At 45.8% G+C, this 22,328-nt stretch overlaps 1 protein-coding gene across 1 annotated transcript in view; it reads left to right on the forward strand.

Annotated features, from left to right (window-relative positions):
- Positions 1-20,417, forward strand: part of LOC119406014 (serine palmitoyltransferase 1) — a 43,825-nt gene extending 23,408 nt beyond the window's left edge. Inside the window, exons 7-12 of the mRNA XM_037672862.2 lie at positions 4,528-4,714; positions 5,281-5,376; positions 6,313-6,409; positions 7,235-7,289; positions 11,470-11,584; positions 17,655-20,417. Coding sequence (XP_037528790.1) covers positions 4,528-4,714; positions 5,281-5,376; positions 6,313-6,409; positions 7,235-7,289; positions 11,470-11,584; positions 17,655-17,822 — 718 coding nt within the window. The 3' untranslated portion in view covers positions 17,823-20,417. The remainder of the gene's footprint in view (positions 1-4,527; positions 4,715-5,280; positions 5,377-6,312; positions 6,410-7,234; positions 7,290-11,469; positions 11,585-17,654) is intronic.
- Positions 20,418-22,328: the final 1,911 nt, after the last annotated feature.

A 22,328-nucleotide genomic window follows, 5' to 3' on the forward strand; every position in this document is an offset into this window, starting at 1 on the left:
CATGATTGCCTGTTAGTGCTCATTAAACACAGCAGGAGTAACTCAGAATTGGTGCGAAAGCAGCTGCGGATGGTCACGTGATACGTTTCTGCCAATTTGAGCCTCAATTCCAGTTTTCCAGCGACTCTGCTGTCGGCACGTGGCTCAGAATGAGCCTTTTCAATTTATTTGTTTGTCCTCTGATGAACTTTCGACCGAAAGTCTTCTGTGACAAAAAAGCGCGAAGAACAAAACAATCTAACACGGCCATTCGCTTTGCGTCCGGGTTCTTGCCCACTTTGCAGCCACGTCTTGAAAGGGGCGTTTCACAGACTCTCTCCCCAGCAAATTCGCGCCACCCTCTCGTGACAAAAATTTTTAAATTCTTTTCTGCTGTACAGATGACCCCCAAACTTGGTGAGCATGGTCTTTAATGAACCATCTACCCAAAACAACTCACATTTGAAAATGCATATTTTTTTCAAAAATCGTGTTTTTAGCCCCACATCCCCCCTTAGTTACAACCAGTGTTGTAGGTGTTACTGAAAAAAAGTAACTAAATACGTTACTCGTTACACTATAAAAAAAGGAACGCGTTACCGCCCTACGTTACCTACAAAAAAATGTAACGCGTTACCGTTACCGAAAAAAAGTAACGGACGTTACCTCTGCCGTTACTCCGTCGTAATCATAAATTTTAATCAATGTGTCTTTGCTGCAGGAACCCGCAATAAGGATTTTTTTTAAATCTCAAATTTACGTTTCACGTAAAAAGTTGGTGAGCGCGGCTTCCGCATCGTCGTCATCCTTTACTATAATACGTACCGACTCCACATCAGCCATAAAGGAGCTCCGCAAGGTATATAACGCGCACACTTTCGCAGGCGATATACAGCGTATAACTGCACAGATGCCTGGCCAGATAAGGATACAGTGGATACCACGGGACGCAATTTCTGCTCACATACAAGCTGACACCGCCACCCACAGTGAGCTGCCACGTACTCTAGAAGTGCCTTTCCCGAGTGATCCCCGGTGTGAGTTACTCCACCGCAGGGAGATTCTCCGCCGCAGGGAGATTCTCCGCCGCACCACACGAGATTTAATTCCACCGTGTGGTTCAAACCTCCCAGGCGGGCTTACCCACCAGGAGGAGGTGGTGTTGCGGAGACTTCGTGTGGGGGCGGCACTTACTCCGTCGGTCACATATGCCTGGCCACAACATCTGCATGGACCATTTGGGGATACTTGCCCATTCTGTACCACTGAAGCGTCCGCGGTTACAATCAAGCACCTGTTGTAGACATGCCCTGGCCTCAATCAGACACGGCGGCGCTACCTGAGAACAGTGGGCCTATATCCGACAAGACCACCGGATTATGATTTGTGGCTCTATGGGCCCCACCATAGAGCATTGTTGATGTATATAGCGGAAGCTGGCCTCTACCTGTATATTTAACTACTATGTATGCCGTTGGGCAAACTCTCGAAATTAAAAAAAAGTAAAAAAAAAGAACCCAAACAACGATTATACCCAAAATGCTGCTTTAACGAGAATTATTTGCACAAATCTAAATTGCATGTGATGGCTTCTGACTCTGGCACATGGTGAAGCCATTTTTCTCAATGTGACATTATACACACTATAAGATTCAATTATTAAAGCTATCCGCAAAGAAAGCATCACTGCACTTTGAATAAGTTTACAGTAATTCTGACGGCGTGCTTCTACTAGCAAAATAGATGCGCAAATTTTGTAGTAATAAAGGAATGATTTAATGGCCTAGTCACGGAAAAAAAATATCTGTGAATATACATTTTTTTGTTCACTTTAACCTATATAACCTGTTAACCTGTATAGAGTGTTCAAGATCAGCCTCGTTCGCTCAGGAGTTCAATAACCAGAAACTTAACTGTAGTTGCAGATAGAAAGAAGCAATATTCATTTTCAAAACAAAATTGATAAGCCTTATCAACGTTGTAGCAACTATTATGTAGCAACTATAAAAAATGTCACATATTTAGACACTTTTCAAAAATAGTTTCCTTCACTCTACAAGTCCCAAACAATGTTACTTTACTCTTTGTTGCGCATACATGTCATACACAAAATGTCTTTGTAACGGTAATATTTGCGTTTTTCATCACTGTGAACGTTCGAGAACGACAGGTAATAAAATCGGTCCCTATGTATTGAATATGTTCGCTATTTTTTGCTCGTAAATTATGCAGCAAATAATAAAACTAGGTTCCTCTTCAGGCTACTGGGTGGCATGTGCATAAAATACAAAATACTCAATTAAATCTAAAACATCCATTTTCGGATCCGTGACGATCTCTCGTGGAATCACCCGTTTGCGATAAACACCTGCCGTGTAGCTATCTGTAACCGTGGTTAGCCGTAACCGTAGTTAGCTTAACCGCGATTAAAGCTGTTCGTGTGACAGTGGTATTCATGGGTTTTGGTTGAAACAGAGCGACGCCAACCAAGGTAGTGAGTAAGTTTTTTTTTTCGTTACAAGAAAAAGTAAGACGTTTCGCGTCCCACTCGTTTTCTTTTTGAGGGTCTTCTTCCTGCCGTGGGGTCACGCCTATTCTCCATGATGCGCAGAATTCCGTTGAGGCAGACTCGATCGGCAGAGCACCTGTAGAGTGGTTGACATTACCGGCTGTCGCCTGGATGGGTCAGGATTCCACAAAAAGCCGCTTATAGTAATTGGCTTCTAATTCAACGAAGCGGGACTTGTTAAATTTGATGCGCTGGTCTTTCAACACGTTGTGCCCAGCGAGAGTACTACTTTGTCACCCGGACTTGCGGACGTCCTATTTATGTTGCCTCTCGGGGAAGTTCTTTGTTTCCCCCGCGTACGAAGCCTCACGATCAGCACACGGTATGGAGTAAACTAGCCCTCGCGCTTTTTTCTTCGGGCGGCCTGTCTCTTGGGCACGAAAAGGCGCAGGTGCCCGCAATCCACCTGCTACAATCCACTTCCACGAAAAACATGTCCGTACAGTTTCTCATGGCGGATTCCGCGGCGTTTTTTCAAGCTTTGTGTGGCGATGGCCCAACTTTTTCCAAAGGTAGTCGGCGCGTCTTAGGAATTGGTCCCCGCATTTTCCTATTAACAAAAGTGATTCCGCCCGCACTTTCTTTGTTAATGCCTGGCAGGCCGACAGCATTCCGAGGCTGCGACAAAAGAATTCGTCGTGGCGAGCTCTGGGAAAAAGGCACCTACAGGATGAAAAAGTAACGAGTAACGTGACACCTCACGTTACCGAAAAATGTTAACGTAAGTACGTTACCCGTTACAGTTCCGAAATAGTAACGAGTACGTTACTAAGTTACCGAAAAAAGTAACGCGTTACCGGTAACGCCGTTACTTGTAACGCGTTACCGACAACACTGGTTAAAACTAATGCGTAGGAGGCGCGTGCACCATGAGGTGGAAACAACTTCACAGGGGCGATTGCACCCTCGACATGACATAGACTAACATGAAATAGCACAAACCACAAACACATGAGAGCGGCCCTTGTTTGGGATTTGTATTACCGTGCTTGCTCAAGTACTGAATGCACATTTTTTATGAGAGTGTATGTTAAAGGTTATGGCAAGGGAAGGAAGATGCATTAATTGAGTGTGGTAATATTTTGTGTGATTTTTCTTTCATGATGCTGTCGTGGCCAGCAGCAGCAGCAGTTTATAAAAGGGGACCCTGCTTTAGAAACATATTTCTTTATTCTTGATCAGATTTTTACGAAACTTTCCCAGGTTATATGTGTTTGTGTGCTGATTTCATATATGGAATTATTTTTCTAGTATAGCGTGCAGTTTTTAATGTACAGGTAAAACTCGATCTAACGAAACCCGATTTTATGAAGTTCCCAATCTAACGAAATTTTCGTTCCCTGGCAGTGACCCATTGGTTTCAATGTCGTATCATCCCGAATTAATGAATGAACTTGACCACCAAACCTGATTTAATGAAGTTTTTTCCTCAAATAAGGCGGTAAAAAAGTGGCGATTTCTTTCTAGTTTTGGCCAGACAGGTTTTTCTTCGAGCTTCCGCTCTAACCATAGGCATGCGCAGGGTTCCCCTTCAGGGCGGGGGGGGGGGGGGGGTTGTCGCAGTGCCCCCCCCCCTCCCAATTATGTTAATGTATGGCGCTGACATTGCCCCCCCCCCTCCCGCCCTTGTGCACACGCCTATGGCTCTAACGCTTATGCACGCTCTGCATGTGCACACACGGAGCATACATATCAACGTATGGCAGCTGATAAAAATTGATCAAATATGTCACCTTGCAAAAATTTACCTTCAGAGGTGATCAAGGCAACAATTTAGGGGTCTGGCAGTCCTTATGTGAGAAAAAGGAAAAAGGCAGAAACGTGAATTAGAGGGGTGCGTTTCTTACACAAGTGCATTGAATGTGGGTATAAACATGGTGTTTCCATGTTTGTCTGTTCGTTAAAAAGAGAGCTGTCACTGAAGGGGCTTGTAATTTCAGCCCCTGGTCTGAGGCATGCTCGTTTTTTGTCTTTGTCAGGGCAAGTGTGACACGCCGCTTCCTCGTTGCCGAGGGCATCTACGCCAGCACGGGTGACATCTGCCCTCTGCCAGAACTGGTGAAGCTGCGCAGGCGCTTCGAGCTGCGGCTATTCCTCGACGAGACCTGCTCGTTTGCCGTGCTGGGCCGTACGGGGCGCGGCCTACGCGAGCACTTTGACATTCCCGTGAGTAGGCGCCACTGCATGGTGTGTTGTTCTCATTTGTATTTTTCCCTGCCCTCGTCTGTGCATACGGGACCAAAATTGTGAGGCATATAAAGGAAACTCTCAGACTTATTCATTCGTGCAAAAATGTGCAGTCCATTGAAAAGCCGAGGAAGTGGGTGAAAGTTTTTATCCCTACATGCGGCAGAAGACTGCAACTAGAAAACTGGCACGTTTCACTGTCGATGCAAGGGCACTGTTGGAGAAGTACGCATGCCCCGGTGCGACTGTTCCAGAGCATGTTCATCACCAAACATCAGTCACTGTATCTCCTTAAGGTGCATGTGTAAATGTCACTTGAGAGCTTTGGCAGCATCTGGAGGTTTAGACACTTTTGTGGAGCACTCTGAAAGGACAGCCCTCATGTTCTACCACTGCCCTTTTTTTCCTCTGGCAGCTGCAGAAATAGTCTGTAGCAAGCTGCATGTACATTGGTGTGCATGAACTGCCATGTTCTCGCTAACTCTGATTAAGATAGTATTGTCACTGGTTGATGTTCACGTGTCATTATCTTTGACTGGTTACAGAGCAACGAGGTCGACCTGATGTGCGCCACCCTTGAGCATGCCGTGGGCTCGTATGGGGGCTTCTGCTGCGGCACTAGCTTTGTTGTCGATCATCAGGTGAGAAATTTGCCAGTGCTTGGCTTGTCTGCCAAACCTCCTTAATTAGCTTACACTGCATGGATTTTGACTGTTTATGTGTGGCTGTACGGGTGAAGAAAGTATACATCTCCTGGATATTACAATCATCAACCTGACTATGCCTACCGTAGGGCAAAAGCCTGTCCCATGTTTGGCTATTTAAACCGGTCTTGTGCTTGCTGGGGCCACATTATCCTGGCAAACTTCTTGATCTGATCTGCCCACCTAACATTCTGCCTCCTCCTTGCATGCTTGCCTTCTCTTGGAATCCAGTCTGTTACTTCAATAACCAGTGGTTATCCTGCCTATGCGCTACATGCCCTGGGGCTCATGCCCACTTCTTGATTTTGGCTGAGATGCCCTTAACACACATTCGTTTCTTGACCCACTCTGCTCTCTTCTTGTGCCTTAATCCTTTTCATGACTCGCTGCATCATCCTAAATTTAAGTTTAATCTTTTTCGCAAGCCTCCAGGTTTCTGTCTGGATATCGAACATTCTAATTTTTATGTGCAAATACTGGCATTGGGGGGGGGGGGGGGGGAGCTCAGAATCAATTCGTCTGACATTTTCCTCTTACATGAGCAGTTGAAATTTAGTGCCAGATGCGTTGCTTCCTGCTTGCTCTCTTCTTTCTATATCCTTGTTTTCATGCCATGCTTGCCTTGAATCCCTTAGTCTTCGACCAATTAAACCACCAAATAATCTTCCACTTTTATTTTTTGTTTTGGCAATTAAGAAAACTGCACACATTGCAGGATGAACTGGCTAAATTATCTGCCAAGGTGCGAGCCACCGTACCACGTTCCATTGTTGTGGAGTCATTTGATGAATGCAGAAATATTGAATATGCACTAGACTGTACAGAGGATGATGCCACATTCCATGCCTTACCTTTCTCTATCCAATGCACTAGCGACTGTCTGGCCTGGGCTACTGTTTCTCAGCATCTCTGCCGCCCCTGCAAGCGTCTGTGTCTCTACAGGCCATCAACCACCTGGCATCCCATCCAGGTGAGAGCCCCAGTGGGGCATTTGTGACGGTTTTTAAGAACACCTCTGTGGGGCATCTTATCGGGCCCCCAATTTACACACTTGGCGACTCCCTGATGGGTCACTTGTAGGGATGGGCGAGTAGCAAATTTTAGGTTCGTAGCGAATAGTGATTTTGTCGAATAATTTTGAATCAACTAGTTCAAATACTCATATATATCACATATTTTAAAGGAAAATGAGCATATTTGTCGTGACCCAGCTAACTAACCTGCACAATATTTCTTTAAAAATTGGAACAATGCATGTGTGAATGTCATTCTGTTTGGTCTGAAGTGAAGTGGAAGCAACTTTGAATAGTAACAGGATTTGAATTTCAGTTGGATGCAAGTGATAACCGGTATAATATGTTAAATTTTAAAATTTGCTCTACTTAAAGCATATAAGCCCGTATAACAAGCTTCTAAACTTAAAAACATTATTAATCGATGTGAGGGTAATATGTTTATTTAACCTTACAGTGGGGCTTCGTGGCAGTGCAGATTTTTCCTGCATAGGTGTTTTCACAGCACAGCACTCCTAATCTGAAGTGAAACCACCTTTACAGAGTGGTTACATGCAGCCTAATATACACCTTTTCTATTCATTTTAAATACTTCGAAATTTCGAATAATTTAAATTCGTTTTGAAGCGAATCCGAATACTGTAACATTCGTTCGAATATTCGGAGTGCTCGAATATTTCCACATGCCTGGTCACTTGCATGCAGACCATGACCCACCGGTGGTTGACACACTGGACCCATTTTTTTGGTAACTGTATGCTTCTTTGTTTTGCGTTCCACAGAGCTGTTGAGCCAGCTGAGGCAGAACTGCCTCCGAGTTCACGAAAAACTGCAAAGGTGAGTGAGTGTTTGCATACGAAGTGTCCGCATTTGTACTGCTGCTTGCACATTCGTCCATGTTCATTGACGGCAATGCTGCCAGCGTTCAACTTGGATTTTGTGTCTACAGAACCCTTCTTGTACCAAACACATAGTGTACAGTGGGGTTGCCATAGTGGCTTGCTCTTCAAGGTGCCTTCACATCATGCCATTGTTGGCATCATGAGGCATTGCCAGATCAAGCTGCTTGACTGGCACAAACTTTACTGCTATTCCATGTGGTTTGCTGCTATTCCATGTAATTCAATTTTGAAAGAGCTGCAAGCTCAGGTAAGTTTTCGAATTTCATGTTGTTAATTCTGTTAAGAGAAAAACATCCTTATTGTTTTACACTTTTTCACACTGTATGTGTGGATCATAATGGATCTGTAAGGATCCAAGCACATACAGATTCATGCGTGTGGATCGTTATAACTAGAGACCGGAACTTCAGGCAAAATGCCTATTTTTTCGTGGAGTTCGGTTCGAGCCTATTTCACATATAAGCAGGAGCTAAGTGAAGGGAAACGTTTTAATCAAACATTTATTGTGCCTATAAGTGCCTATTTCGAGGTTCATGCCTATATCAGCTTGTCAGTGCCTAAAGATGCCTTTTCGCGTTCGTCGAGTAAACGTTTTGCTTAAAGGGCCCCTCACCAGGTTTGACAATTTTGAGCTGACGAGCACAATGCATGCACTGGGCGTTCACGATTACGTCTGCCAAAATTTGCAACACTGCGCGCCGCGTAAATGGGTTAAATTTCAAGCTGAACGCTGCTTGCCCTTCTTCTCGCGTCCGCGCACCCAGAGAATGAGGGGATGACGTACATGAGAAAGTGGCCCTACGTGGATGGTAGTGCTGTGACGTCGCTCCTCTACGTAGACGACTGTGCTCTGACGTCGCCAACAGTAGCACGTGACATTGCGATAATTATTTGACACGACGTGTAGTTTGTGTAATTTGTTGCTTGAATGAATGAATAAAACTTGAGAGCAATAATAAAACACACAAACGAAATGTGAGCGTTTTCTTTTTTTTAATTTTTACTGCGAATCGCAGCGAGATTCGAGACTAATCTACCTCCGTTTCGCATGCGTTCGTGTTCTCGCGCTTTGCGCATCGTGCAGACGCCACCCTTTGCAAAGAAACTAATTTTCTACCGCGTTCCAGTGCTCATTAGGCTCATTTATCCTCCCGCGTCTAAGTAGATGTTCATGTGGCACACCGCTATCTCGCGTCCGTACAAATGTTGCAACTTTCGTGCTCAGTAATAGGTTAAAAGCCAAGTGATGTGCGAGGGCGCATTCGGCATAACTTGCAGAGATGAAGCGCAAAGAACGCCGCCACAACACCGCTCGCGTCTCGGGGGCTCGGGCTGGTTCGGGCACGTCATGCGCTCGTGACATTTTGTGCGCATGACGTGTTCATGCGTATGCGTTATGTGATCCTTCTGCTCGCGTGCCAAAGAGGGCAGGGAAGGGATTTGGCTTGCGAAGGCTACACGGAGCGAGCGGCAAGGGTTTGCAGCTCGCCTCCTCGCATCATGGTTTCGCGCCGCTACAAATTATTGTTTTTCTCAGCTTCTAACCGACCGATTAGAAAAATTCTTGTCGGCAAAATGCTCTTTATTGGGCTCGCAACAACTTGCAATGTCTAACTAAAATTCGTTAGGTCACCTGGTGAGGGGCCCTTTAAATGAGCTGTTCATATGGAGGAAAAGAAGAAGCACTTAGTGTGGCGGTATTAACTAGAACACGCCCTAGTTATGTTTATTTCGTTCACGTTTTTAGCTCCTGTTAAGGCGCGATTAGAGTTCGACATAGGGTAGACGCGCGCATGCGCTGCGCCACGTCGGCGAAAACAGACCATAGTTCGACGCAGTGCCACAGCCAACGTATAACTGGACTCGGCCGATGTGCTCCACGCATGTGACGCTCGCCAACGCGCCAATAACGTCGGACTATAAACGCGCTTTTACGTGAGTAAGGCTAGGGCGTACCTCAGGGAGGCAAAGCGAGGCTAGCCTAGCGCTAGTGGGCCCCCCTGAAAGATTTCCGTCGCTTGGTTCGACAGTAGTGCAGCACGGCGGTTGCGTGAGCGAGGCTAGGCTGTACTCTAGCGAGGGGAAGCGAGGCTAGGCTAGCGCTAGTACCATCAGAGTCCACTGTTCCCAAGTAGTACCTGCGGCCCATGTACGTGAACACGTTAGCAAAAATCAGACGAGAACTCGGTGAATCATACATATGGTTTTCAGTGGGCGAGACAACAGATGCGACCGGACGATTACTTGGACATTTTGTAGCTGGAAAGCTGGATGCAAAAGAGAAAACAACGCCTTTCTTGGTATGCTCGAAACAACTAGAAAAAAACGGGCGGTGATACCATCGCCTACTTTGTGAACTCGTCCTTGAGGGTACTGTACCCCTCCGGATCCCACGACGACCGAGTACTGCTGCTCTACACAGATGCAGCAGCTTATATGCACAAGGCTGATGCACTTCTCAATGTCTTTTGTCCAGAATTATTGCATGTCACTTGTCTGCCCCATGGTATTCATCGGGTCTGTGAAGAGCTGAGAAAGTCGTTCAGTTCTGTTAACGAACTTTAAGGCGCCTTCGCACGTTCATGCCTTTAAAGAGCAGTTGCCGGATGTGCCTCTTCCACCAGAGCCCGTTGTTACCCGCTGGGGAACTTGGCTAAAGGCTGTGGTCTACTACAACAGACACTTTGCTGCTGTTAAGGCTGTTATTAACAGCTTTGCAGCGGACGAGAGCATTACACCACGATACACTTAAATCTGACTTGGCATATTTGTGTGCTCATTTTACTTTCCTTGCAGAAAGCGTACAGAAACTTGAAAGTTCGGGCACCACTCTGACTCGGAGTGTTGAGATAATTTTGGACGCGCAAGAAAGGTTCACCACCGTCCCCAATGAACCTGTCGCTGACAGGGTCACCATGAAGCTTTAATCTGTCTTGGACAGGAATCCCGGATTTTGTGTGCTAAAACGAGTGTCTAAAGTTCTGAGCGGTGCAGATTCGGATATTCCAGATGCAATTAGAGCATCGAAAGTGTCGGACTACAAGTACGTTCCACTAACTTCAGTGAATATCGGGCGTTCTTTTTCCGCATACAAACAAATACGGACCGAAAGAAGGCACAACCGAAAACCTTGAGATGGTGCTGGTTTGCCACTGCTTTCGTAGCCTTTCTCACAGTGTTCAATCACCCTAGCTTTGACCTAAATCTGTTCAAATGGTTATTCTTCTCCTAATCATTTTTATGAAAAAAAAATAAAATTGACTTCCTCAGAGCACAGGATTTGTCTGCTGTATTTGTTAGAAGTCGAAGATTTGTCCTGAAACACGCTGCTGAAGTCATTATGAATTGTGCCTATATATGCCTAAACGATAGTCTTTAACGCCTATATATGCCTAAATAACAGTTTTTAGGACCTATTATAGGTGCCTAAAACATTGTTTTTGCGTGCCTGAACTTCCGGTCTCTAGTTATAACATCCTGATAATTGAACTTCAAAAGAGCTGTAAGCTCAGGTAGGTTTTCTGATTTCATATGCTGTCAGGTCTGTTGTAGAAAAACATGCTTGTTGTTCTACACCTTTCACACAGAATGTGTGGTCTGTAAGGATCCTTGCATATATGGATCCATGCGCGTGGATCTGCATGGGTACGGATTTGTACAGATACGAGTCCATACAGAGAGAAAGATCCGTAGTTGACAAAAAATTCGTTCTGGTCCGAAATTTGAACTCGGGTCCATTGCCTTTACGAGAAGGCCACTCTGCCTCATATGAGCTGATCGGGAGTCCAGCAGAAACAAGAGAGAAGTTTAAAGTTATCGATGAAGTTCCTGAAAGCAGAGTTTACTCAGCTAGAAAGATGTACAGGGCATTTGGTGCCATGTCTGGTGCTACCAATCTGCGATCTAATACATTGGCACCATTTCACAATAGATACCGACCATGCAACTCAACACTGTGCACTCAACGCCGCGAATGGTACGACCACCAGTAGGTGGTGATGGCAGCAATCCATGGTACTAGTATTTAGTTCCAGAACCCTTGCCTCCGTATTTCGACCTAGTCGATATTGCTTGTTTATATTTTCGCCTGTCTTTTTTTTTTTCTTTGCAAACAGGATCGCGCAGTTGCGTGTAGGTGGTGATGCTGAGTCACCTGTCAAGCACCTGTACGTTGCTGGCAGTCGCCCAAAGGACGAATGTGCGAAGCTTCTCGATGATATCGTTCATAAGGTGAGTGTTGAGAGTCGCCCTGTTCACCTGTCTGACCTTTTGTGTCCATGTCTTTACCCTTATGCTCAGATACTTAGATGCAACAAGTTGCATGTAGTTGAAAATACACGTCTCTATATCCTTGTAAATGCCTATATTGAAAAGTTGTAACTATAAATAACGAGGACCCGTGGTCGTAGATGTCGTTACTGTGCAAGGGCTAGCTCCGAATCCCACTTCGTTCTCTTCCCTCCTTTTTGTCTCTCGCGCCTCTCCCCGAGCCCATGCCCCACTTCTTTATTTTCAACATCCTCCGAGGGGGACTGGACGAACGTGACATAGGTCGTTTCGTTTCTGTCAACATGCAGAACCTATGTACAGCGCTTCAGAACGTGGTCCGGTTCAACACGATCAAAAAGAGCTCTGTCCATTGTGTCTCACCTGGAACTTAGCGATGCCACTCAAAGATATGTTTTCTTCTTGCACCATTCCGGCGTATCCAACATGAATCTGCGTTGAAGCCTGGTCCGGGTGGTATAGCACGCTGATGTAGCATGAATATGATGATGTGTGCGTTTCCATCTCCGCCGTTTCCATCCTGGCACGGCACTGATGGTGTGCTCCACATTCAGGTACTCCTGCCCACGCGTTACCGCAGCGTAATGGCGTTGTGTCCTCCATGAAGAGCCTAGACATCTGCAGCGATCTTTGTTTCTGTGGCACGAACTGTGCGGCATCCCGAATTCAGAGATGGATGCCATGGACGCATATCCTTCCGATAGGCTCATCACATCAGTGGCGAGTTTCTGTGCCTGGCTCTCCTTCTGCTGCCTGGAAACAAGCCGGTTGATGTGCTTGCACACTTGGCTCGCGCGGTGATGGATTTGCTTCGGCGACGTCCGCAGGGCGTTGCACTTCACTTCCGGAGGCAGAAGCAGCGCATTCACTTCTTTTTCTAGGCAAACATCCTCTTGTTTGGTCACAACCTTGTGCTGTACCTCGAAGTTGAGCGAAACAATTTCCTGACGTCCAGGCTGTGCATCCAACGACGAAGACACCACAGGAAACGCAGTAGGACTGCTAGCTTCCTTGCCAAGGAGATCGAAGGAGCCATCATTGCTGGTGGGAAGGCGGTCGGCAGGTTCTTCATTTGCAAGCTTCCTGAGGTGGTCGCTGACAGAATCCTGTTCATCTTCGTCCTTGACCTTCACGGCACTGCTTCCAGCATTTGTTTGATTTACCACTGGGCTGCCTTCGACATTAGTCATCGGTTGATCTTCTCGTGGTTCTACAATGCACTTCAAGATGCTGCCAAAATGTTCAACTTCTTCGGACACATCTGTCCAGTAGTCTAACAGCTGTGCTGGATCAACAGAGCCAAGTGATTGTTCAAGAAGTTCATCTTTCACGCACGTCGTCGCTGCTTCACCACCGCCAAAAGAGACCTCTATCATTAGATCCTGGTTCGATTGCTCAATGTTTCTGCACGGCATCACCACCGATTCGGTGTTATTCGCTTCCACTTCGAGCGAAATGCTCTCACCTGTTTCTGGACTCGCAGACATAATAATAATAATAATATCTGGGGCTTAACGTCCCAAAACCACGATATGATTATGAGAGACCCCGTAGTGGAGGGCTCCGGAAATTTCGACCACCTGGGGTTCTTTAACGTGCACCTAAATCTAAGTACACGGGCCTCAAACATTTTCGCCTCCATCGAAAATGCAGCCGCCGCGGCCGGGATTTGATCCCGCGACCTTCAGGTCAGCAGTCGAGCGCCATAACCACTAGACCACCGTGGCGGGGCGACTCGCAGACAATCCGCTTTCGTGGTTGGACTCCGAGCCTTTGCAACTTGTCATGTCTCTTTCCATGCTTTCGGAGATACTGTCACAGTCGTCGACGATTCTACACAAACCAGCTCTGTTGTAGTTTCCGCTGTCATGTCTGATGTTAGCAAAAGGCAGATAACACGTGCCACGCAGGTGAACATCCTGTTCGCGTTTAGACAGGAAATGCTGCCCATCAGCAATTGCGTACAAGACCTTCTCATGGTAGTCTGCAGCATCTTATTAGAGTTCTTTTTCAACTGCCTCGTCAAGAATAACGTCGATGGTCTTATGTAACTGGCGGAGCTCAGCTTCCTTGCTCTTCAAAACGGCGACTTGCCTGTTGACTACGCGCGCCTCGGTGTCGGAGTCCTGCAGTAGTCCTGTCAGGAGCGTAACGTTTCATGAGACGCTGGCCCTGACAGTCCCACGCACCTTCCGAAGACGCTCAGCCGAAGTCATGGTAGTCCCGAAATGACCACTCCCGGGTTTCACGGCACCAAATATAAATAACGAGGACGCGTGGTCGTAGATGTCTTTACTGTGTAAGGGCTAGCTCCGAATCCCACTTCGTTCTCTTCCCTCCTTTTTGTCTCTCGCGTCTCTCCCCGAGCTCATGCCCCACTTCTTTATTTTCAACACTAACATCCCCTTCGAAATCCCATGCAGAAGTATAACAGTGGTCGATCATCAAAATCTGGTCTATGGGTGAAATGCATTGGCTTTTTATACATGAGCAAACCGACATTCCAACGTAATTGCTGGTTGTCATGTCAGTTTGAGAATGTACATTGCTATTTGTCTCATGCATGCAAATAGGTTGGAATTCGCGATAACATTCGAGGAGCTTCTGATACATGATGATGTGCGTCTCACATAAAGCAATAGCTCTGTAACAATTGTTAGCAGGTGAAAAATTGTCACTTGAAGAACATAAGCAAGCACGCATGTCAATACGGCGGGGACATTTCGTGCTGCTAGCGCAATACTGACAAGATGGAAAATGGTGACGTTAAAAGTATAAAAACATGCAGTAATCCCTCGTTATAATGAAATGGCTTGACTCGAAATATCGCTTTATTCAAAATTTCTTCCGGTCCCGACCCAAATGCATGCATATTAAGCCACGTTACTCAAAGCGCACGAAGAGCTCGACCTGCTTAGAATGAAGTGGCAAGCAGAGGCGTCATTGAGCAGCGACAACCCCTTCGCACATGCAGTGTCAAATTAATGACGCCAATGAACTAGTCTCATGCAGGCACAGAACAGGCCACAAAAGTACCAAACCCACGACCAATGACCGCCTAGTAACAGGTGCCTATCAATTGCCAAGTGCTCCCAGCTGTTTACTGTGGAGTGAACGGGAGCTGTGAAATGCCATGGTGCAGCGCACCCGGAATGTTAATCTTGGTCGTAATCACATCACTGGTGTCCCCCGTGATTTAATATACAAAAAAATAAGGTTTTCCCTGACGCTTTACGACACCAGAAAACCGCGGTCACTTGGATGCCGAAAAGTGGCCAAAAGACCGTGGGCTGACTTGTGCCGTAGCATTCCATGGGGTGCGCTCGAGCAAAATTTTAGCTCCTTAAAGAGCACTTCTGGTGCCGAAACGCACCATCCGACTTCAGACAAACGGTCCAAATGTGTGCTAGGATCATTGAAATTTGTTCCTAGACATTTGTCAATGGCGTGGATGCGACGGTGCGTGAACACTGAAACTCGAACCATAGAATTAAGTTTTGTTGACAACGTTGTTCTAAAGAACTCTTGTTTTGCAAACTTCATGGCTGGACGCCTCGGGAAAAAATCACCCAGTAATCATGCAAAGCCCCTACTGCAAAATGGGTTTGTTTTCACGATTTCACTGTGTACCACAACGAGTGGTGCATTGTTTTTTGAGCACTACAAACACCACTTCAGACTCGAGCCACGGCATTTGCAGTGCTTTCCAGTGCGAAACTCTTGTAGCATTTCGCGGCGTCCAACCACCCCCCCTATAAAAGCTGCTGCCAGTTTCGACGTCACCGCTCCTCCAAAGCTGCCCTCCTGAGCACAAGCTTCCGTCAGCGGGTGCCCTTCTCTACAACACGTGAAGCTGAAGCCAAGCGTGCCATTGCACTCGTCACCATCACCAGTGCGCACGAGGAAAGCAGGATGCCTTGACGACATTTTGAAGCTTCTGCATCGCCTGCCACGTTCAGTCACTTTGGTGCCAATGGTGCATGCTTTTGGATCCGTGCTGCAGGCCACGTGGTTGTGTTATACAGAGTGCTTCATTAGGCATGCTTCGCATGTGTGTTTTTGTGGTCTACGGTGATAAATGACTCCACCAGGCTCTGGGCGAAAAATCAGACTTCGGAGCAGAAAGTTCTGCTGATAAAAGAAGTGGAAAAAGGGAGGCAGCAGAAAACTGACATCACGAAGTAATTTGGTGTACTGTCGTCTACTTTGTGAGCTGTACTGAAAAACAACAAAGTTGTGCTAGATGACTTTGAAAAGAGCTTCTCCGCGAAGAGAAAGAGTCACGATTCAAAATACCCCGAAGTGGAAGGTGCACCTTTACAGTGACTGAAGAACGCCAGGAGTGCAAATCTCTCTGTGCATGGACCTGAACTTACTGCAAAAGCCAAAGCTGTTGCCTTCCAAATGGGGCCATAAAGATTTCTAGTGCAGTAATGGCTGGCTTGAGGGGTTCAACAAATGACACGGCATGATCTTGAAGTCTATCGTTGACGAAAGCGCAGCTGTGAATGCGACACTGTAGACGTATGGTGCCAACATCGACTCCAAGCTCTACTTCAAGAGCATGCAGACAAAGACATCTACAACCTAGATGAGGCTGCATTTTTCTACAAGATGCTACCGAATTGCACATTCGCTACTGCTGGCAGATCCTCGGCAAGGAGCATGTCACGGTGCTGTTTGGTGCCAATGCAACAAGCGAGGGCATGCTTCCCTGGTTGATAAAGGGGAAGGCGGAGAAGCCGCAGTGTTTCCGAAATGCAACTATTCCCAAAGAATGCATCTACAGAAGTAACAAGCGAGCATGGTTGACTGCTGCTATTTTGGAAGCCTATGTGTGCCTTATGGATAGACGGTTTGACACAAAGAGTCGGCAAGTGCTTTTCATAATTGACAGTTGTCCGAGCCATGGGAAGATCGACAACATCAAGGCGATCGCTTTGGAATTTTTGCCTGAAAACACAACCGTGGATTAGGGCATCGTTGAGACCACCTGGAAGCTGTATTGCAAGGCTCTTTTGCAGCGCATGCTCACAGCATATGACGCCAGCAAGAGGTACAGCATTGATTTGCTTGGTGCGATCCATTTGCTGAACTTTTCATGGAAAGAACTCGCACCTTCGAAGGTCGCTCTGCGCACCACTGGCTTTTTCCGAGCTGTCGTCGGCGACCCTGACGATGACTGGGCTTGCAGCACTCTGTGCGAGGCTGTTCATAAAATTGCTGGCAAAGAGGTGGAAGGCGACTTCGAGACGTCCACGTTGGCTGATGCTGCTGCTCCCGTGGTCACCCCAGCGACGGATGTGGAAATAATTGACACTGTTGATGGCCCCGACAAGGACGAAGAGCCACTTGAAGTGCCAACTATGGCGCAGACATGGGAGCACCTACGTCTGCTGCGAAATAAAGTTGAATGCATGGGCAGGGACCACGGCCTCATGCAATGCTTGGTCCAATAGGAGCAGGGGTTGCTCGCACCTGGCAAGAACTTGAAACAGCCAGAGCTTACTACTGCCTTTTTTGCACCTTAATAAAGCTTAGCTTCACTGAATACATTGTATTTTGACTTTCTCACAGTTGTGGCACAATTAAAGCTCGGCTGCTTTAGCTTTTCTCGAATGGTCACTTGTATCGAAATACCGCTAATAACGAATTTTTTTGCCTTCCCGCTGACTTTGTTATAACGAGGAATTACTGTACCTCGTCATCCGTATCTGTGTTGTGTTCGTGTTACTCGTCTTGTCTGTACAGTTCTGGCTGAACACGCAGGTTTGCTTTCAAAATGGTCAGTTGTTGGACTAGTTGGTTCGACATCTTGCATAGGGGAGCGCGGATTTGGTTAGAAAGAAAGACACGACAGAAAGGTCGCTTGAGCGTCCTTTCTGTCGTGTTGTCTTTCTTTCTAACCAAATCCGCGCTCCCCTATGCAAGAAGTTCGCTTTACCCACTTCATCAAAGCGAAATATTGTCTTTAACTCGTTGCGTCGCCTCTGTTCTCTCGACCTGTCTGCAGGCATGGGAGGCAGGTGTAGCACTGACCCGTGCCCGGTACCTCGAAGACCGCGAGCACAACCCCAAAGAAGCGAGCATTCGCATTGCAGTTTCGGCCTCTCTGACCGAAGAGGACATCGAGCATGCCTACACCGTCATCCGACAAGCGGCCGAAGCTGTGCTGGTGTGACGACAAAAAGGGCCGAAGCTAATTGTTTCTTCGTTAGCTCTGGTTTCCGTTTCCTTCTTCGAGGTTTACGTTTCCCCATTCTGTATCAGACTGGCCAGCTTCCAGTACTGCTGCCACCGTGCGACCCAGTCTGCAGGTTCGGCAACTGCGAATTCGAAGCACGTATGGCGACGACATTTTGTGCGTGCTGGAGCCAGTGGCTTACTGAATGAATTCCGTCACATGGACATTGTGCAATGTTCTGCTGTTTTGAGGACAGTTGCGTGACTGCTATTTTTTTTAATGACGTGGCCAGTCATATAGTGTTTGAATTGCGGGACCTTGCTTGTGGCAGCCCTGCGTTACGGTATGTAGAGAGAGCTTTGCCGCGAAGCTGCCACCTCGTGGGGTAGAAGTGTTGGAGCACTCATGCCTTGCATCTGCTGCGCTGTTGTTTCGCTAAATTGATATAAATTGACGCAAGTAATAATGTTCTTGAAACGTTCAGAAGACCTTCAAGGTATTTTCTTTGACAAGCTCGTTAAAAGTGGCGAGACAGCACAAGATTAAACATTTTCTGATATCGTCGTTAGAGTTTTGTATTGCTGTGGCATGAATGCTTTTTATTCTCTTCGTTTCTTCATTTTCTTTTTAATCCGAGACGTAGTTTCTGCAAAAGAAGTATCAGTGTCTTTGGCATAGTGCGTATGGGTGTCATTTAACCTCATCAGGCATGAGTATGTTTGGAAGGTGGTCTTCCATTTAGGTTGCTGTTGGCACGGTCAAGATGACTGACATTGCGTATTCAGCACAGGCAGCTGCTTGGCATGTGGGCTGGTGCAACCGTTTCTTTTTTTTCTGTTGTGCTTGTTGCTGGGCCTTTAGCTGCAACAGTGCCTTGAGGAGAAGCTTGTTATATTATCTGTTCTTATGCTAGCGCACGACGATACATGTCTTGTAGGATGCCTCTCGGTGCCCCTTTGTACACTAGAAGGCATGGGCCTGCTTTTTTGTTTCCTATCCCAGACATTTTGCTTCCCATCAGCCCGAGAGTGCTTGCTGATGGAGCACTACAGTCTTTGCATATGTAAATAGGAGCATGAAATGTGTGAACGTCTCGCACCCGATGCTAATGGCACTCAGTTGGTGTAGACGGTTTTTATTCTTTCGTGGCAGTTTGCGACGGTTGACGGTGCATTAATGCTAGCACAATGGCTGAGCCAGCATTGAAAAGGTGGTGATACGAGAGCTCTCGTTTGGGCACGTCTCCAAAGAACGGTCAGTGCGGAAAAAGCGCCTAAAAAGACATCAGTGCGAGTTCGGACATAACCCCTGTTGACGCGAAATTCGCATAGTCAGAAATTCCTTGCATGGAATGTGTCTGTTTTTATGTCCGACGGTTCACAGAGTGCCTAGGACACAAACTTTGGGAAAGTTGGCATGACCGCCATTATCACAACCAGTAAATAATGAGATTTATGAACTTTATTTTCAACTAACCCTAGCAACTTAATTGGTGCAGGCATAGCCATGTGCATTTAGTAATAAAACGATGGCTTTATCATATATAAGCCAAGCTAGTTAATATCGATACGTTTTCTTGCCAGACTCGTAGTTGCTGTTGTGACTCCATGATGACCTCCAGACATGTTTGTTTCAAGTTATGTGCAGCATGGTAAATGAATGAAACAAAAGGGGGGTTTTGAGGGCTTGTTTCTTTGTTTGACACAGCTGGTCATGGTTTGTCAGTGGTTTTCATTAAGGTTGTGCAGCACGGTACTAACTGTCATCTGAGGAAGGGGCCACTTGGTGTTGCTCCTTCATTCTTGCAGATAAAGTCAGCAAGCATAAAGAGAGACCCAACCAACTCTTCAATAACCATGGGACTAATTGTTGTGGTTCCATGCATTTTTCTCGTGTTAGTATGGATCCTCTGAAGGGACAAAAGAAGGGGGATTTTAAGGGCTTGTTTTCCTTTGCTAGACACAACATCAATCAGAACTAACAGACAACAAAGCCAAGGAAAGTATAGTGGATGTTATTTGTAGTAATTATGATGTAAATGTGAAGAAAGTAATGAGGACGAATAACTTACTGCCGGCAGGGACCGGATCCTCTTAGGTAGAGAGAAGCTCGTATCACAGTACACTCAGACCTCATTATAACAAAGTCACATCTGCCACGAAAATAACTTTGTTATATCCGAAAATTCGTTATAAACGATTATTTGTAACATTGTATCTATGACAAGACTATTCTTCATTTACTTCGTTATAACCGATAATTCGTTATTTCCATGTTCGTTATATCGAGGTTTGAGTGTAGTAGGTGTAGTCCGTTTTACATTTCAACGGCCTTGGCTTTATTGTTCTGAAACAAAAGAAAGAAAAAAAGTGCTGCACAGAACAGACTACAAAGAATTGCTGGGATGAAATCTTCAAGAATGAAAGAACATAAAGGAGTCAACGTCAAACAATTCTAACAGATATGGGTGTGTAAGGAACATATAGTTGCAACAGGCATCACTTGTGACAGAGGTAGTTGTATATCGTACGCAACTTCCTTCGGAAAAGGTACAACAGTGGCTACAGGTTTGCAACGCTATAGCCATAAAAAGACTTCTTTAAAAAAAGAACTATTAGTCTAATCTTAACAAGTGTATTTTCGCCGTCATCTATCTAAACTTGCCTTCCATATAATTTTCCACAATTTCGGGACGTATTTGATTCTTGTTAATGTTGTGCTTCATTTTGTGGCCAAGTGATTGTCCACTACTTCTTGCTTTCAGCTTGCTCTTGCAATCGACCAATTGTTTTGCTGGCTAAGTCCATTTATTGCTTAAATCCTTTCCTATTTTTTGGTTACTTCGCCAGCGTATTGAGGCGCCACAGTGAATGCGTACTTTCACTTCAGCATTCCTTACAGCACTCTTACTTTTCTTTCTGTCTCTCTTTTCGGGAGTTCATTGTTTAGTTCAAAGTTGCAGATGTGGTTGGGGCTTTGTCCGACCAGACGTTGCATTAATTTCTCGACCGTGTTTTTACTTACAGCGGTGTGGGAACTGTTTGAATGCTGTGTGACGTAGCACCATCTGTTTTCAAGGAAACCCACGTCAGCCATTGTTTAGCGTAAAAGAACAATACACCGTGTCTGTGAGTGTATAGGGCAAAATTGTGTGTCTCTGTGTGTGAAAGCGCTCGGTCAACCAATTGTGTAACGACATTTTAGGAACAGTGCTATGAATATGAAGAAATTTCTGCTTTTTTGCAATTCAATAAAAAGCAAGCGTGACCGCCGCATGACATCACTGCGCAGGAAAGCAAGCCTTAGTGTCATAGTTTCAGTTTAGACAAGAATCCACAGAAATGGAGCTAGCTTAGTAGGAGTTATGAAATTCTAAGAAGTGCATCGCTTAACACATTACAAGCAATGAACGCATTGCTTGAGTGGCTCATGCCCTGTTAATATGTTCCACCTGGTGATTGTGATTTATATACACCAGTTGTTTTTTTTTTTCTGTGAGACTAAAAAGTTTTCAAAAAGTCGCCCGTACAGACGGCACAATCCTGATTGTTAGAGCTGATTGCTTGAAAGAGCGAGCGCACAAAGTAAGCTGAAACCCATAATTATGCTAATTACATTTCGACTAATTAGTGCGGCATGTATAGCCACTGAGTTTGCAAGTCACATCCACTTGAAATAGATGCCAGGGGTTACATCAGTTTCGAGATACATGCTGTCAAACAGCAGGAACGCATGGTTACACTAAATTTCTTAGTACACGTCAGTGATAATCCCGACACTGAGGACCTCTGCAGATTTCGGTCCAACAGAGTATGACTTGGCTAGTGTTCCCAGTTTGGAGCATTCACTTTAAAGTACTTACAAGTGTAATCAGTGAAGATTCGTTCATTAGTGACTTATGCATTTCCATTTCTCAAGCAAGCAGTTTTCGCCTCTAAGTGCTACAGCTGAAGGAGCAAAATTTTGCCACCTGTTGCAGCCAACATGCAAGTCTCTGTTCCACCTAATAAAAGGAAAAGTGTCGACTATAGTCCCAGGGTCAAAAGTCTGACCTCGTAGCTGCATTGTATCTGGCTGAAACATTGTATAAACATTATATCTGGCGCATATATTCCCGACGTACATTGTGAGGAGCTGAACAGTAACATGTTTCGCACATTTTCAGATATCGCTGTCAGCCATGTTGATGTGTGTGCTCATAATAGTAGGCACTCTTAGAAACAGGCGTGGCTTACGTCTTGCGTTTGTCTCATTAGCAGATGGTGCAACTTTTTTCTCCGACCAAAAATGTTTTTACTAGTCCTCTGCATAGGACGGACACGTATGTTGATTAAAGGGCACAGCAGTGTTAAAGTGACATTGTGGAGTGAAGATTGTTTGAGCTCTGCTAGTAAGTTAGCCTTGTACATAGTCAGAAAAAGGCCACTTGCATCTTGAAAAGAGGCTCGTTAAGCCATAAGCCATAAAAGACGCAGAGGTGAAAAGTGGATGGCCCTGCTGCCT

The sequence above is a fragment of the Rhipicephalus sanguineus genome, chromosome 9 (assembly GCF_013339695.2).
Source record: "Rhipicephalus sanguineus isolate Rsan-2018 chromosome 9, BIME_Rsan_1.4, whole genome shotgun sequence".
NCBI lineage: Eukaryota > Metazoa > Arthropoda > Arachnida > Ixodida > Ixodidae > Rhipicephalus > Rhipicephalus sanguineus.